The sequence below is a fragment of the Xiphophorus couchianus genome, chromosome 13 (genome assembly GCF_001444195.1).
Source record: "Xiphophorus couchianus chromosome 13, X_couchianus-1.0, whole genome shotgun sequence".
Classification (NCBI taxonomy): Eukaryota; Metazoa; Chordata; class Actinopteri; order Cyprinodontiformes; family Poeciliidae; genus Xiphophorus; species Xiphophorus couchianus.
In genome coordinates, this window is record NC_040240.1 from 24,071,308 (window position 1) to 24,087,725 (window position 16,418).

Genomic DNA, 16,418 nt, shown 5'->3' on the forward strand with positions numbered 1-16,418 from the left:
TACTACATTTTCATCATTAAGGAATTACTGACTTAAAACAAGCTCCTATGTAAATTAGTCATTTTATTTTAAGTGTACTAAGATATTTGCACTGGAAAACAGACAAATACTTGGTAATATTTTGTTTTTTGAAGCGTGAAAACTGAATGGTATTTGAAAATGCTCTTTATTTACTCCATATTGACAGACACTCTGTTTCCATCTGAAGAAAAGCAACCTCAAGGCTTTGTCTTCTGCATGCATGTCTTCTCCAGCACACCTGAGTTCGGTGAATGCCTTGTCACCAGGCCTCTGCAGAGGTGGTTGATGAAGGAGTTCAGCCATTTGATTCAGGTGTGTTGGTGCACGGATGCCTCTAAAAGTTTCAGGATGATGGCTTTGGAGAACTGGAGATGGGCAAACCCGTTCTAATTCATTCAGCTCAACCTGATGAGAAGATGAGTTTTCAGTCACGCTGTTGTGTAGCCGCCTTGGCTTTGGAAGAGACGCTTCCTTAGGTAAATAAGGGAGCATCAGCTCCAGCCCTGTTTGGTCCTAAAAACCTCAGTCTCTGTTCAGTTGACGGGAACTCTGTTGGTCCAATGAATATGTAAACGGACCAAAGATCGCTCCAAAATCAGGAGGCGGACTACAACACAGGGCATTCTGGGTAAATACAACCAAAACAAACATGCTAATCTAGCAATAGCTCATGGTTTTCTACCAACGACAAAAGAGAAATCCTACTAAAATCTGACTCTACTCCATTGTAGTTTAAATTTTGCGAAGAAGGAAGTTGTGCTCAGGATCTTCTTCTGAGGCATTCATGTGATTTCCTTCAGTGGTTCTTAATGCAGCGCCCTCACAAGTCAGGAGGGGATCAGGTTTTTCAATTAGTTTGGATCATTTGACTCGGTGTGAAAGCCAACGGCAGCAGCTCAAAATGTAACAAAAGTAGAACAGAGTATGCCGGTCTATCAGGGGAAAACACCATGAATCTCCAGCACCGGATTAATAGACCTTTGACCCCAACATGCTCAGTTTGAACTCCAGCAAAGCCAGGCTTCTACCGGATCCTTTGGACATCTTGAAAAATGTTGTGGCTTTAGCGATGCAACGCCAAGATACTGCACAAATGACCCTAACCCATAGCTCAGCATTCAGGTGGTTGTACCAGTTTCTTTCTTTTTTTTTTTTTACATATAAACATATAAACCATACCAATAAGGAGGAAGGATATAACTTATTTAACAGCAGTCTTAGTGTTTATAACAACACAGAAACAAGAAAAATGGTTTTGGGAACCATTTTAGCTTTCAACTTCAGTTTATGTATCAGTTATTGGTGCATGGCCACCACTTTCCAACTTCCTAGACACACCCCTGTTATACAGTTACCTTATTTTTATTTCCTGTATAGAAAGGGTTGTTACAGCAGCGTTTAGTCCAGACTTGCATTGACTTCAATGAGCTGCAGGAGTTGGTAAAGTAACACCCAGCAGTAGAGGAGTGGCGCCGCCGTAAACCGGGCCTCTGATGATGCTGCATCCACGTAGCAGGTGGTTCATAAACCCTCCTTCCTCTCCCTGCATGCGCATTAGCATTGGCTTAGAGCCCGGGGCCTTTCTAACTATGAGCGCCATAATTGATCGATAACTTATTAACAGCTCAGTCTCACCTCGGAGTTTATACGGGAGGTGGGAGACGGAGAGCTGCGCGCACTTGTGGTCGATTTTTCTTCCATTGACCGCGATATTTAGCGCATGGATTTTTCTATTTAAAAAAATCCATGTTGGTGATAATCTGGAGTGTAAACGCAGTGCGTCGGAGAGGAGAAGAAGAAGAGAAGGAGGAGAGAGAGGGAGAGAGAGAGGTTATGGCCGGGAGGCACATTCACCTCTTACGCACACCCCTTAATGGGAAAAGCATGCAATTTAAATTCAACTCAGCTGACATTTTACGTACATTTTACGCATACACACACGTGGCCTTCCAGAGCCCAGCCTAATTACTAATTTAAGAGCCGCGCGTGACCGTGGGGGCTTTGATTAGGTGTCCGCCTCTGTGGAAAAGAAATACATTAGCCGAGATCTGCAGGTGACCTTGTGCAGGCCGGAGCTGCGTAAATCCATACAGAGAGAGGCAGAGATCCACCTGCTGAAATATGCATCAAAGGTTCCTCCCCTTTGAATTCATGTCCGCACATTGTGAGGAGCGGATCGATCTCTCTGAGGCCGGCGATGATGTGATTATTGGCTTCATTATAATGAAATAATCAGATGATCAATGGCTGGATCTTGTACAGGATTATGGTGGTAATGAAATGTGAAGCAGGAGGTTGTCTGATGGGTTGTAATGTGTGAACAACACGCAACAATACGGAATATAAAGTGTGCAGAGGAAGTGTGTGTGTGTGTGTGCTTGTGTGTGTGTGTTGGGGTGACGGGGCTCGGGGTGGAAAGGGGAGGGAATATGGGGTAAAAGCAAAGGGGGGGCTGGGTATCTCTCCGTCTGTCTCCCGGTGAGAGCGCCGAGCCGAGCCAGAGTGCGTTCAGGCTGCGCAGCGTCGGAGCTGAAACCGCTGGGGTTCCCAAAATAAACCGAAGGCACCCCGACCCTCACAGACACACACACACACACCCAGGGAGAGAGAGAGAGGAGAGGATCCAGGCGGCGGAGAAAAGACCGAGGATGGAGCAGCAGAGCCAAAGAAAAGACACCAGAGCCTGAGAGAAAGCGCCCTTCCCCTCCTCTTTTTGTCGCTTCCTCAGCTGGAGAGGAAACGGAGGATCGCTGCGCTGATTGATATGGATTCTCTCGTTTATTTTTCTATCGATTCTGCTTTAATTAGTGACCCCCGCTAGAGGAAGAGGAAGAGGGATACAGCGAAAGGAGGAGAGGGAGGAGCGAAAGTCAAACAGGGGGTGCTGCCTGCCTAGCCTTACTTTATTATTTTATTAATTCTTTACCAAATAATGTTTTTACGTTGCATTATTGTGTCGCTTTGTGTATTCTTCTTCAGACCAGCCAGCTACTAACCAAATCTTTACCAGAACCAAAAATTAAAATCAGCTCCACTCAGATACGAACATTTCTTTTTCTTTTTTCTTTTCTTTTTTATTCCGGAGGATTCACGGGTGGACAGTTTGAGACTTTTACGGACAGAACTGGAGGAGAAATTGATTTTTATTAAACCCAAAACCAAAGCAAAGAGACGGAACCTCACCGGGCTTTACGCGCAAACTGTGTCTGCTCCGACTGTTCACATGGGCGCAATGAGAGCAGCTCTCATCCGGGCTCAGAAACCTCCAGCCTGCTTGGATAACCACTGATCAAGCATCGATCACAAACATCCACCAGATCTGAAAGCAGAGCGATGTAAATCTGCAGAGGAAAAGTCCAGACTCCCCGAAGGAAAACCACCTAAACTTCCTGAACCGTCCCAGCGTCCTCAAAGCGTCCGCAGAGCAGGAGAGCAAAGCCGGCAGGCAGGCCAGAGAACGACGGCAGGACCCCGGACAGAAGGAGCAGCGAAGTGAGACCAGAATAAACCAAAAAAATCCAACGACCACCAGGTCGACAGAGGACCATGTTTGTCCCCCTGCCGGTCCCCTTCGTCTTTCAGAGAACAGCGTCCGACTTCAGCGCCTGGAGACTCAAGTCCTCGCTGGTCCCGCGGTCCAGCCCCGGTAAGCTGCCTCTCCCTCCGCGCTGCACCTGCAGACAGTCAGACCCACTCAACACATGAAACATCATTTAGTTTTATTTTAACAACATCCTGCTGAAATTGGGTAAATTTTTTTTAAATGTACAGCAGGCAATATATATATATATATATAATTTTTTTCTTTAAAAAAAATCAGCTTTTCAATATGTTAAGGTTGCAGAAAAAAGATAAAACACAGCAATAGTTTGAGAATATTTTTAGTTATTTACTTAGAAATCTTTTTTTTAATCATCGAAATTGTTCCGATGAGTTTTCTGTTTGTTATAATTCACATTAATCCCTCTGTTTTACAGTGAATAAAACAAAAACATGTCATTTATATTTCATCTAATTTTTAAAGAATCAATCCGTTACTTACTTGCATTTGTAAAACCTTCCCAAAAAAAAACTGTATGCATGAATATTTAATCTCATTAGCATCCATCAGAGATCGTTGCTGCTCCTCCATCCATCCCATCTGCCTCCTCTCCTCTCCTCCAGTCTTTCTCGGCCGGGTTCGGGGGTGATATTCATGGTCGTCTATTGATCAGGATGTATTGATCCCTGACTGTTGGGAAAACAGGAGTGCAGTTGGAGAAGGGAGAAACTTTAGCGAACCAGGAACGATAACGGTTTGAGTTAAAAATCAGTTTTTTGGAGTAAAATAAATAAAACTGATTGGGTTTGAAGTGAGTCTGTCAGTCAATAATCACCTCCCTTTGTGCTCACTTTAATACCTCATCACTACTGTAATGATGCTTTGGTGAATGGCTGATCAATACCCTGCTGCAGCTGCAATGATTTTATCATTGTCTTAAATGTCTCTGCTTGTTCACTGGGATAGTTATGCAGTTTTCTTCTAGGGCTAATAAGAAAACCATTTAAAAACTCAAATGAAGTTATAAACTGTTCATGCTTGGATCATTTTCAGTCAAAAATAAAACCGTTTGACAATCTGGATGTATGCTGGTCCGAGCAGAACCATGCGGCAGTAATTGAGGTTATCAGCCTAAGTAGGCGTCAGGAGGAGAGAAACGCTTTTTGCTTTGACAGGCAACACATAACCAGCTTCTGTTTTGGAGGGGGTGGGGTCCCTTCCCCGGCTGGGCCTCTAAGAAATTAAAGTTAAAGGAGCAGCAGAGCCAGGGAGTGATTGGATGAATAAGAGAATGACCGGGTGCATGAATGAATAACGAATGAGTGAGAGGGTCAGCAAATGAACAGGTGAGCTCATCTGTGAATGGCAGCAACAAGAATTAGAGATTGTTTGTTTGGAGGAATCCGTCGTTTAAAGGCGGAGTGTGAGTGAAATCTGACCAGCGTGTAAAATGTGAGAGCGTTTGAGAGCGAGCCGGTTCCCCTGTGTGTTAGGAAGAGAAAGGGTTGGAGTTCCTGCTCCGGCTGCTTTTTTATTTAAACACAATGCTGTGATAAGCAGCCGATACACACCAGAGAAATAAACTGTACAAGAGTGCAAACACCCATCTGTCAATTTTTTTCTCAGTTGTTTCTTCTTTTCTCCGCCTTTCATCGATGCTCCCCAGAGACACACAAACGGAGAATCTGCTGTTTCCTGTTGTCTTTCCCATTTCTGTGAAGTAGGATTCACTCGACACGGAAATGCAAACTCTCTTCCCGTCTGCGGCTCGTCCCCGCGGACGGCCGGGTTGCAGAATTGGATTTTCTTTTGGTGTTTTGGTCGGGCCTTGTAAGCCACTTTAGCTAAATCTGTTACCCACAGCCCTGCTCTGATCTGAGACCTCACTGTGTGTGTGTGTGTTTTGTGTGTGTGTGTGGGGGGGGGGTACCTTTGGGTGTGTGAGTGTGCACCGGTCTGGGTGTGTCCCAAAAGAGGCGAATGAGTAAAACAGCTGACAGTGGCTTTTTATTGGATCTAAACTCTTTTTGTCAGCCTGAGTCTTAAACTGTCCAGCAATTAAATCACTGATTTCAGTCCAGTTGCACAAACTCTGAAACGTTCTGAGATTCTGCTTTAAAATCCCTTATCTCACACTGCTGCAGGATGTCTGTTTGTTCTCTTTCAGTAACATAAATCTTGTCACTCTGCTTTACTAGCTTTGGAAAATTACAGAAACATGCTGAGGAATGGTGGCTTTTATGGATGCAAACATAATCAAACCGAGTAGATCCTCTAACTCCCTATGGATAATAATCTTTATGTAACCAGGTTTGTCCCATTGAGATAAAAAATCTTTTTCAAGAAGACATGTCTGAAGAATGGCAGCATACAGTTGAAAATAGAAAATATTCATTTATAGCACATAGTCACAAACAGACATACAGTAAAATACATTCATAGACATTTAAGTAAAGCAGTGTGTGTGCAAAATCAAAATCTGATTCCTGTCATGCTTAAGGCCTCAAACTACTGATTATAAGCTAATGAAATGTTCCTTATGGCTAAAATTGTTTGTGATCCTAAATGGCTCTAATTTAAAACGGTTAAACACAACGAGCACCCAGTTCATTTAAAAAATTGAATCTGACTTCATTTTACAACAAAGAGTAAAAAATAAATTGCTCCTAAAGTGCAAACAGATGTCAAAATATTATTTTGAATAGTTTTATATACAGCGACATTGGAACCTGTCTGTATTTTTTAGTTTTACAAAGTAAACATGTTCTTTAGTTAAATTTGTTTTATTATGTTAACAGTGTGGAATTTCCCCAATACAACAAATTTATTGTTAAAAACCTAGAAGACGTATTCAAAATGGACGATAAGAAAAAAACTTTTCAGATATAATGTCTCTCATGTTCCAAGTCAAACAAAAGTAATGATGTCTTTAGATTTTTTTTTTGTTAGTTTGACCAACATTTTGTCTGGTGGAGTCTCTAATTTCTAAGTGATTCCACCACGAAAAGGCTTTAGAAACTGCTAAGTTGCTAGGCTAATGCTAGCTTGCTTCCTCTGTTTTAATAGGACTTGTTGATAATTTCTGCTTACAAAATGTTTATTTTGCTGTTATCAGTTAAACAGGTATGGAAAAATGTGTTTTGCAGTTTGCTTGTTAAATATTAATGGCAATATATCCCAATATGTATTCCATTAAAATGTATGCAGGGCAGGGTATACTTACCCTACCCTGCATACATTTCATTTTTTAAAATTAAGTTAAGAAATTTGCCACTAATCTTCAATTAATTTCTTTTACTTTTTCTGCATTCCTTTTTTTGTTGTAACATTTACTTTTAATCTGAATGAAGTAAAACGGACTTTGTCAGTTCTGCACCTGCTGTGATCCTCAGGAGGAACTCCAACATCTCATTCATGTCAATCACAAACCAGATAGAAAACAAACAAAAGAAGAAAGGAAATCCTCTTTTCCCCAAATCGCAGCCGCTTTCATTTTTTTGTTGATTTTAGACATAAAACGCCCTGCAAGCCAACCATTCTGTCAGAATTATATTCACCATCAGATGATCGCTGCTAAGAGTTAAATCCTCCCTTTTTGTGCAGCTCGGAGATCTGATCAGAGGGTTTTTATTCTGCTGTGTGGTTTTCAGAGGGCAGGCAGGGCGGAGAGGGACCTGTAGCTGCCTCCGCTTTGTCCCCACTCTGCAGCACAACAAAGGAAATCTAAATGCTCTTTTATTTTATGTACACTGCTGTAAAATCCTCCAGGGCCACTGTGGCCCATATAAAACTGAGAGCTGTCAGATTCTGGATTGAGAGAGATGCTTTATTTATGCCGGCCACTCTGAGAGTCCTCCTGTTCAGGCTGCTTCTCCGCTCCAACTTCTCCGTCATCGATCTTCTGCAGACGCTGTGAAGTGAATGTGATGGGAAGCCATTATCTTTCATGATTATGCCAACAGAAACAAAAGGAACAAAGAGAGAAAACAGCTCCTGGAGGTTAGAAATGACCACAGTAAGGAAACGATGAGGCTGTGTTGCAGTGGCAGCGCTGCAGAGAAACTTTTATTGCAGAGTTCAAAGCACAGACCTCCTGCCCACACATGCACAAACCTTCACAAATGCATAAATACAGTTTGTGCTGCTGCAGGGCTTCAGCAGATCCTTAAAAAGTCACAAGTCTTAAATTCGTGTATCTAAAATTAAGGCCTTATAATGTCTTAAATTCCTTTTTCTTTTTTTTAATTATGTTGGCCTTAAATTGATCTTAAATGTTGTTGTTGCATGACTATTTAATCTTGTATATTATATGTCTGGCAAAAGATTGAATCGCGCTCAAACATCTTTGCTTTACTTGAGGCATTTGACTCTAGATTGACGCTATTGCTAACTGAAACAGATTTGTAAAAGAAGAAAGCAAATACAACTTGAAAGGAACTGAAATTTTCAAAAACTTTAGATTCAATTAAAGCTGTCAGTTTATGGTGAAATTCTGACAGTGAGATAAAATGATTAAACCTCTTTCTGCATTTTAAAGAAATTTAAAATAATAAGCTGATGTTTTATTGTTTATTTTTTGTGTATTCAAAATAAGTCTGTATTAGTCTCCTGAGCTGAGTAGCTAATTTTCTTTTGTGAATAGGGGGCAAATATTCTATATTCATACTTATTTCTCCTCTTTTTCATTTATGGTTTGTTTCAGTTGTTACATACACTATTCATATTTCTTATTGAGTGAATGAAATCAAAAACAAAATTGAGTGAAATGCCGTTGGTAACTAGCTAGCTAGAAACTTCATTTTATTTTTGACCTGTTCCAAACACCAGGTCAGAAATTAGCTACTGGCTAGCTAGATAGAGGGCTAACTTGGTAGCTTTTTGGTGTTTATCATGGTTAAGTGCAAATTTACCATCAGTCGCCAGGACAATATTTGTTTTCGCCACTTCCGTTGTTGCATTTTCTGCAAAAAACAAAACAAAAAAACCTCACAAACAGACCCCAGATCTTTTATTGTCTTTGCTATGCTTGATTGCAACATATCAGGATCCCCCAACCGTTTTTGGTGTTAATTTTTATTAAAGGTTTTAAAAGTCTTAGATTTAGCATGCAGAAACCCTGTGCTGATAACTTCCTGCCCTCGCACTCCGGATCCTCACCTCTCAGACCTCAGCAGGGGGTTTGTGGCGTCTGAACTCCACCTAACTGAGCCTGTGTAGAGGTCGCCGTCCGTCGGCATTAATTGCTTTTCTGTGGGTTTGTGCATGAAATGGCAGACCTTTCCCACTCGGATCGCAGGCATGTTTGTAGGTGTTGGCTTGATCCGATGTTTGGATCAGGTCAGAATGATTGTGTCTCCTGGGCAAATAGCTGAGAGAAGATGAAACTCATGCAAACTGGAATGAAACCCAGCAGACGGGCACACGATTTGAAAACTGCACGTTGAGGTCAGTCATGGATCGTTCCGGCGTGTGTGTGGTAAACCACAAGCAGCACATTGTGTGAGTGGTTTTAACCTTCCACCGGTATTGATCAGCCGGCATTGACTTCCCTTCCACAGCCGCGTCCGTGTGTGTGCGGCAACGTGAACGGTGATGGTGGATGTGTAGGAATGTGAGAAGGTGCATTCATGTGCACCTGCCTTAGTATGCATGCATGTGTGTGTGTGAGTGTGTGTGTGTATGGATCGGGTTTTAAAAAGGGGCAGCGTTTGTCGGCGAGTCCCGGTGTTAACGTGATTGCGAATGACAAAGCGTCCAGGCGGGTTTGTTAGCTCCATAATGGGGAATCAATAGACACAACACAGATGTCAATACAACATGCTTTATTGCGTTAAGCTGCCTCACTCCCACACTGAGCTCTGAAAACACACACACACGCACACACCCCCACACACACCCTGTGAGGATGCATCTTTAGCTGCAGGTCGAGGTGCATGCAGGGATTAAAGTACATGAAAACTTTGACGGGTATAGATTGTGTGTCTGGCAGGAGTCCATCACATTTACACCTTGACTGTTCTACGATCGTTATTCTTCCTCCATTTTTATTATTTAACTTTCTCTTATTGTGCTAAACTTAATGGTGAAATAAAAAATCTCAAGGGGAATAACATTTGAGAAAGAAACCCAGCCTAATCAGAACAGTTTTACTACATTTCCCAGGGTTCCCTACTCATAATCTTTGAATTCATCTTTTGTTGTCCTACTAAGCTGAATTTAAGGAGTTTGATATTGAAATGTACATCAGTGTGAAGAAAGTTCACCCCAGTTGTTTAAGTGACTCAATGGGATTAATGAAGTTTGACTTTTTAGTGCTTAAAAACTGAACATGTTTAGGGAAACGAGGGATTTAACCTTCACTTACATGAACCTCACCATCTAAACAAACACATAGTCATCAGGTCTGATGTTTTCTGATGGCAAAAACAGCTTATTAATTCATTATAAATATTTTGCTTATTTTTTGCAAGTCTTAAAAAGAAAGAGAAAATATGAAAGAAAGCAAAGTATGCATTATGTATCTAATACTTAGATGTATTCTCATGTTAGTGTTTTTTTATTTTGTGGATTTATTTTACTGCACATGACTTAAGTGATTAAAAATGTGAGTGTTTATTTCTGCTCAGATATTTACCTGTATTCCTACTGATATTTGCTTACTTTGTCTTTCCAAGTTGCTGTTCGACTACACCCTTTATCTAGTTGCCAAAAACCTTCTGGCATATATCTGGTTTGACCTTTCACCTCTCTGCTTGACACAGATAGAAATCTTTTGAATCGGTTAATGACCTGCCAGAAATGTGGGATTGAGGCTTTGGCCAGTGTTTTTTGAGGTGTTGAGTTCGGAAAGGGTTTTTCCTGAAGCTTGATGTTACTCTCCTTTGTGTATTCCAAGATGAGATTTGAGATCATTGTCCTGTTTCAACACCTGGTTGTTTTAAAAATTCAGCCGTTTTATTAATTTGAAAGAAAGTTCTAATTAATTGGAGGGAGAGTGGATTTCCAACTATTTGCGTATTTTTTTTATTTTGTAGAGTATATCTGAAGTATTATGAAAAGAAAATGGCAGCACAATGCAACTTGACACGCTATTGGCTGCCGTTAGCAAAGCAACCAATCCAGGAGCTGCAATAATTTTTCTTGATGCTTATTGGCTGTACTACCAAACATAATGAAGAGCAGAGTTATTTAAAACTGCAAAAATCTGTAGTGTTAAGATGGTTTCAACTGTGTGTATTAATAAATATTTTGTGTTTGAACTAATACAATATAAGTGTTTTTGGAGGGGATCTCAAGTATTCACGTTATGACGCTTCTCCCACCATGCTTGACAGTCGGTTGTAGCGTTCTCTGCCACATCTTGACTCCTCCCAACACGTTTCTTCTCATTGTGGCTCGATAAAACTTTTCTCTACAGGACATTTGGCTGTAAATTTAAGTCAGTTTTGAAGGGTTGGGTATTCATTTTCTTGTTCCAAGTCGCAGAAACCAGGTCCTTAGGCTCATCCTCAACAACTTTATGAATATTTTAACTCCAGCCTCTTGCTTTAAAAAGTGATTGGTTTGGAAAATGGGATTCAGCCAAAACTTCTGTCCTAAAATTTATCTTTTGCTGCCAGTTTTGCAAAAGAGATGCCAAACCATAAACCCAAGTCTGAAAAAACTCAAACTTTCTGAAGTTTAAAATCCAATTTTCTCCAAGAGACAATAATTTTTTTATGTAAAGTACTTTATACAGATAAATATTGCAGTAGCTAGTTAGATGCATCGTGTTTAATGTGTTATTTAAAGTCTCATTTGTTCACATTTTGTCTTGTTGGAAATGGTGAGTAACATTTCCCCTCATGGTCACTTCCTGCTGTGCAGATATGAAGGAATATTTCCCCCTAACTGCCAAACATGGCCGCCTGAACTCTGCTTCCCCTCGCCGCTGTCCACCGATCTGTCCATTCAACCAGCTCAAACTCCCATTGTTACCGTGGTAACATCCATAGGCCATTAGACACACATATAGGAGAGGAAAAGAGTGCAGGTAAGCAGTGTCCTCCTGCACATGCATGCCGCATTGGACATTCAACTTGATGGTTGGCTCTAATGGCCCCAAACACCATTAAAGGCTAAATTGGCTGTACTGTGTTTGTCTGGCTGCCCCGTGCGTCCTTCTCTCTTTGGGTATGTAATCAGCGATCATACGTCACCTTTTATGAGCACAGGGCCGCCATGTCTGTCCAAGTACACAGGACCGTGTGTACTCCTTTGGTACTTTGTGTGTGTTAATTTTCCCCAACGCCTTGCTTCAGTGGCTGCATGTGTTTATAAGGCCGGTGTCCATTTTACACTCCTGCTAAATAATGAATCGCGGCCGCAGCAGGGGGACCTTTACTGGTTTAACACCGCCGCGCGGCCTTAATCGAATGCACTCAGCGTGCGCGGCCCTTTTGTCCGACAAGGTGTCCATCGATAGGCTTTCTACTCACTGCACATAAAGGCCATAAAGAATGCCGTGCCTATTCATTCGAATTCCTCCCTCCCTTGCCTCTTACTCTTCCTCCTTTTACCTTCTCCTTCACTTTTACTCTGTTTTGGTCTGAGATGAAATCTGGCAAGTTTGGATTAAGATGTTAAGGTGAAATAAAAAGAGTATAAGGGAGGCTTACAACTGGAAAAAAAAACCACGAAAGCGTCAATATCAACCTTTATCAACTCTGTAAAATCAATGGTACATGATCAATGTGTCTGCTTTAAAACTGTTGACTTATAATCTGAATTATAGCGCACTTACTCAGTATAAATATGGTTTTGATTTTATTTTGTGCTCTTTTATACTCGGTTGTATACTTTCAACATATTCTGAACTGATAGCTGTTAAAACTCAGAATTTGTTCTCAGTCAACTGGGATCATAGTTTAATGGTTATGAAAAAGAAAAAGTAATTTCAAACTATGAAATCAGCATAGAATCACCTTGTTAATGATTACTTTGTCTCAGATGTTTTATAAGTCTGATAACCTGATTGGGTCTAACTGGGGTCTTTAAAAAAACCAACTAATTTTCTGTTCAAATCATGCAAATTAAAACAAAATTTCTTCAGAAATATTCTAAACTTTGTGGTTGTGAATTTTGGGAAAAGTTTCATTTTCATCAAAAACATCAGGAGTCAGAACATTGACTGAATACAGTTTTACGTTAAGCCTCAGCCTTTTTTAACAAGCTGACATTGTTGGCTAGTTTGCATTTCCCTCCTATTACTGATTGTAGGAGACTAAGGATTCGTACTCAGCGACTCAAATAATAAAAAGTAGATTTTTCAAAATAAAAGCATGCAGAACTGAAATTTTCCACTTTTCAAGGACATCTTGAAGTCCGGATTTTCCCATTGGTCATAAAATCCCAGCCTTGACCAAGTAAAAGTTGTTAAACTAAAACACTTTAATTTTGTAAATGAATCCTTCATTGAAGAAGCAATCACATTTAGGATTGAGTGACTTCTACACAATATATTGTTTGAACAAAAACTTAAGAATTGACTTTAATTGCCAAGTTTGTGCACAAACAAGCAATTTGACTTCAGTTCCACTTTGCCCTCATTGAAGACTTTTTTTCATATAAATATGTTTTTAAAAATTGTTGTTAATCTTTATTTATTGGTTAACAATAAATAAATAAACTGTGCGAGCCATATTCTGAGTTGGGTGCCTGCAGATCGTCTGTCCTTCACCTTGCCATAGATACAAAACAATTGAAGCATCAAATTTGAAAAACATTGGAGGGACAGAAGATTCAATGTCGATTCTCAATGGATGTAACAACAGAAATGTCCTCCTGCATAGTAGAATTGTTTTTTTGACACGGGGTTGTTGCAGAACTGACCATGAAACCACATTGTTAGATCACAAATTTAGTCCGTTTGAGCAACTCTGTCTGTTAAATCTGCCGTAAAAATATCAGCTTCTCTGCAAACTAATAAAAGAAGCAACACACAGAAATCTGACTGAAGCAGCTGTTGCAGTTTAGACTGGCCAGATGTTTCCATGCATTAAAATAACAAAAAGAATATGCTTTTACATTTGTTTTCCTGTTTTCCACAAGGCGTGTGTGATGTAGCAGGTGTGAGTGTGCTGCATCTAATGTCCGTCACTGCCTGCTGCTGATGTGTGTAATCCAAACGAGCCGGCCTTTTGTGCCAACCTGAAGGCAGCGATCTTGTTCCCCCGCCTGCATGAATAAGATGGAACGGGGCTTTAGAAAGGCTGCTGTCCTCCTTCACAGCTTTCTGACATAATGAAACCAGCGTGTGATCTCTCACACACACACACACACACACACACCCCCACACACACACACACACAAAGAGCCTTCCTGTGGAAGTGTGAGCGAGCTCGTCTGGGTGCTCGCTTAAAGGTGCAGGACGCTTATAGAGATTACAGCCTGATTCCTGCGACTGCGTGTCTGTTTGTCTCATCTGCGAGTGTTTGCATGTTTAGTTGCGACACTGTAATCCAATCTGCGCAGAACGACTACGGCTGTTTTCCCACTGCGTAGTCCAGTTTACTCGGTTTGGTTGGAGAGCAAAATTGCAGCATTTGTTACATTTTTAGCTCCTGCAGTCCTCTTTCCCACTGCACTGTGTTAAAACCTATTCCTCTCCTCACCTGTGGTGGCGCTGCACCAATAACCACTGAAGGAAACAACACAAAAACCTCTGAAGAAGACATTGAGCGCAACTTCCTTCTTTACAAAACAAGAATGGAGTAACATCAGATTTTAGCGGTTGTAGGATTTCTCTTTTGTCTTTGGTTAAAGACAACGAATAATTTCTGCTGCTAGCGCTAGGCTAGAGTGTTTGTTTTTGTTGTATTTACCCAGAAGGCCCTGCATTGTAGTCCTCTTCCTGCTTTTGGCACTGTCTCAGGTCCACTTAGTGTTCACATGTGTATTCAAACAGCACTAAAGTTCACTTCAACCAAACCAACACCGAGGTTTGGAGGGAAACCAGAGTTCCTCTTTTTGTTTTTGAGCTTGTATTGAGAAAAACCCACACACAGCAAACCAGCGCGTGTCCTTTGTCGGGCGATTTCCATGCCTGCAGGTGTGTCCGTGTGTTTCTAAGCAATATAAATCGCCGCAGTAACAATGTGTTTCTTTCTGCCGCTGATACATTTAGCTAATAAAGCCGGATGACAAAAGTGGGGTCAGATAGATTGGATTTCACCTCCTTTGTGTCCCGTCGGCTGGTGGTCAGCGCTGTTTTGGGGATAGAGGGAAGATTTAGACCCCCCAATTTAATTTAGCAGACAGGAGTTATGGTAATGAACTTGTGTCAGGGAGAAGAGGGCTTGAGATGAGAGAGGAGGGAAGGGTCGGGGTCCCCCCGATTTACCAAAGGAACACCACGTCCTTCCTGTCCCCGACCCCTCCCTTAGTCCCCCCATTGAGCTTATTGAGGGGCCAGCAGTGACTGCGTGTTTTTTTAATTTTTTTTAGAGAAACAAGTAACATCATGCAGAATCTGAGTGGGGGTTGGAGGGGCAGCATGTATGCACAGAGACAGAAGTAAAGTGACAACAATAGAGGATGGGGAGTGAAAGGAATTGTTTGGGGTGGTGGGAGGTGGACAGGCGGAGGGTCCGGCCCTTTTTAATAAATCTGAGTGCTCTGGTTAGTGCTTCAATCTCCTGTACTCAACTAGCCCACATCTCTCTCACACACACACACACCCAAATCACATGCACTTACTCTCTATGACTCATTTTCACCCACATTTGCTTTCAGCAGACTACCAGCTCAAGGGCTTTTAGAAGGTGTTTTTGCCTGATTGTGCAGCTGATGCTGCTCCTAATTGGACTATTTTCCAGATTTGAGCTTAAAAGAATGAAAACCAGTTGCATTTAACACTAATTTGGACCGCCCGTCCTTCCATCCTTTGAACTTTTCTTTCAGTGGACAGTCTTTCCTTAATTGCCTCGGCTGTCAACAAACTGCCAGAAAGGTAAAAAGTAGATGTGTGCAATTTCAGCAAGCGTAAAAACAGACTGCGAGACGTGCCGGACGATGAGCCACTCCCATCAGATACCTGGATGAGACGCTCAAAGTGAAGTGAATCCAGCTTTGAAGCTTTTTAAGTGCCTGTTAAATGAAAGCAGAGAAAACAAACTACTGGCTGTATACCTTGCATTTTTGGGTCCATTTTGTGCTTGGAAGGTGTAATTTTGTTATTCGTCAAGCAGCTACAGTTGAGCTTAATAGCAGAAAATCTTTCACCTGTCAGACACATCAACCGTAAACAGCAGGCTTTGGTCTCGGCAAATAGAAAGAGCAACAACCTCTTCATAAACACTCCGCTTTGCACCAATGTTTAACCCCCATCCAGAGAACTTACTTCTTACAAGAAACCATAACTAGAACTCACAGATGTGTTAAGTTTTGTAAATAAGTGGAAGTCAGACCTATTCAGGAGTTTGAATGTTACTCCAAGCCATCAACTGGCTGTTTCTCTTAAGCATTGGGGATGTGCAGTGAAGCAGCAAATCAGTCTCAGCTTTAATCCACTGGCTAATAAGGCAAATCAAGACGCAGGTTTCCACCATCTGGTTTGGAGTGAAGCAAAGAAGCTGCAGTTTCAACAAATGCATACAGCGTTAGCTAAATAATGAATCTATGAATGAATGGATGGATGCAGTGGTCGGGACATTTCCTGAAATCTGCAAAAATCTAACAGCAAAGCTAATTTTTCATCTAGAGGTTTTGCTAACTTTGAAAACGTTTAGCGCACTGAGCTTCCCCTTAGTTTCTCAGATGTTCAAACTGTTCACTTGACATGTTTACAGTCATTTCTCTTAGTGTATTTTGTATCACT

At 41.3% G+C, this 16,418-nt stretch overlaps 1 protein-coding gene across 1 annotated transcript in view; it reads left to right on the forward strand.

The window, feature by feature from the left end:
• The first annotated feature begins 2,512 nt into the window (after positions 1-2,512).
• pou2f2a (POU class 2 homeobox 2a) overlaps positions 2,513-16,418 on the forward strand; it is a 65,704-nt gene continuing 51,798 nt past the window's right edge. Inside the window, exon 1 of the mRNA XM_028035246.1 lies at positions 2,513-3,667. Coding sequence (XP_027891047.1) covers positions 3,568-3,667 — 100 coding nt within the window. The 5' untranslated portion in view covers positions 2,513-3,567. The remainder of the gene's footprint in view (positions 3,668-16,418) is intronic.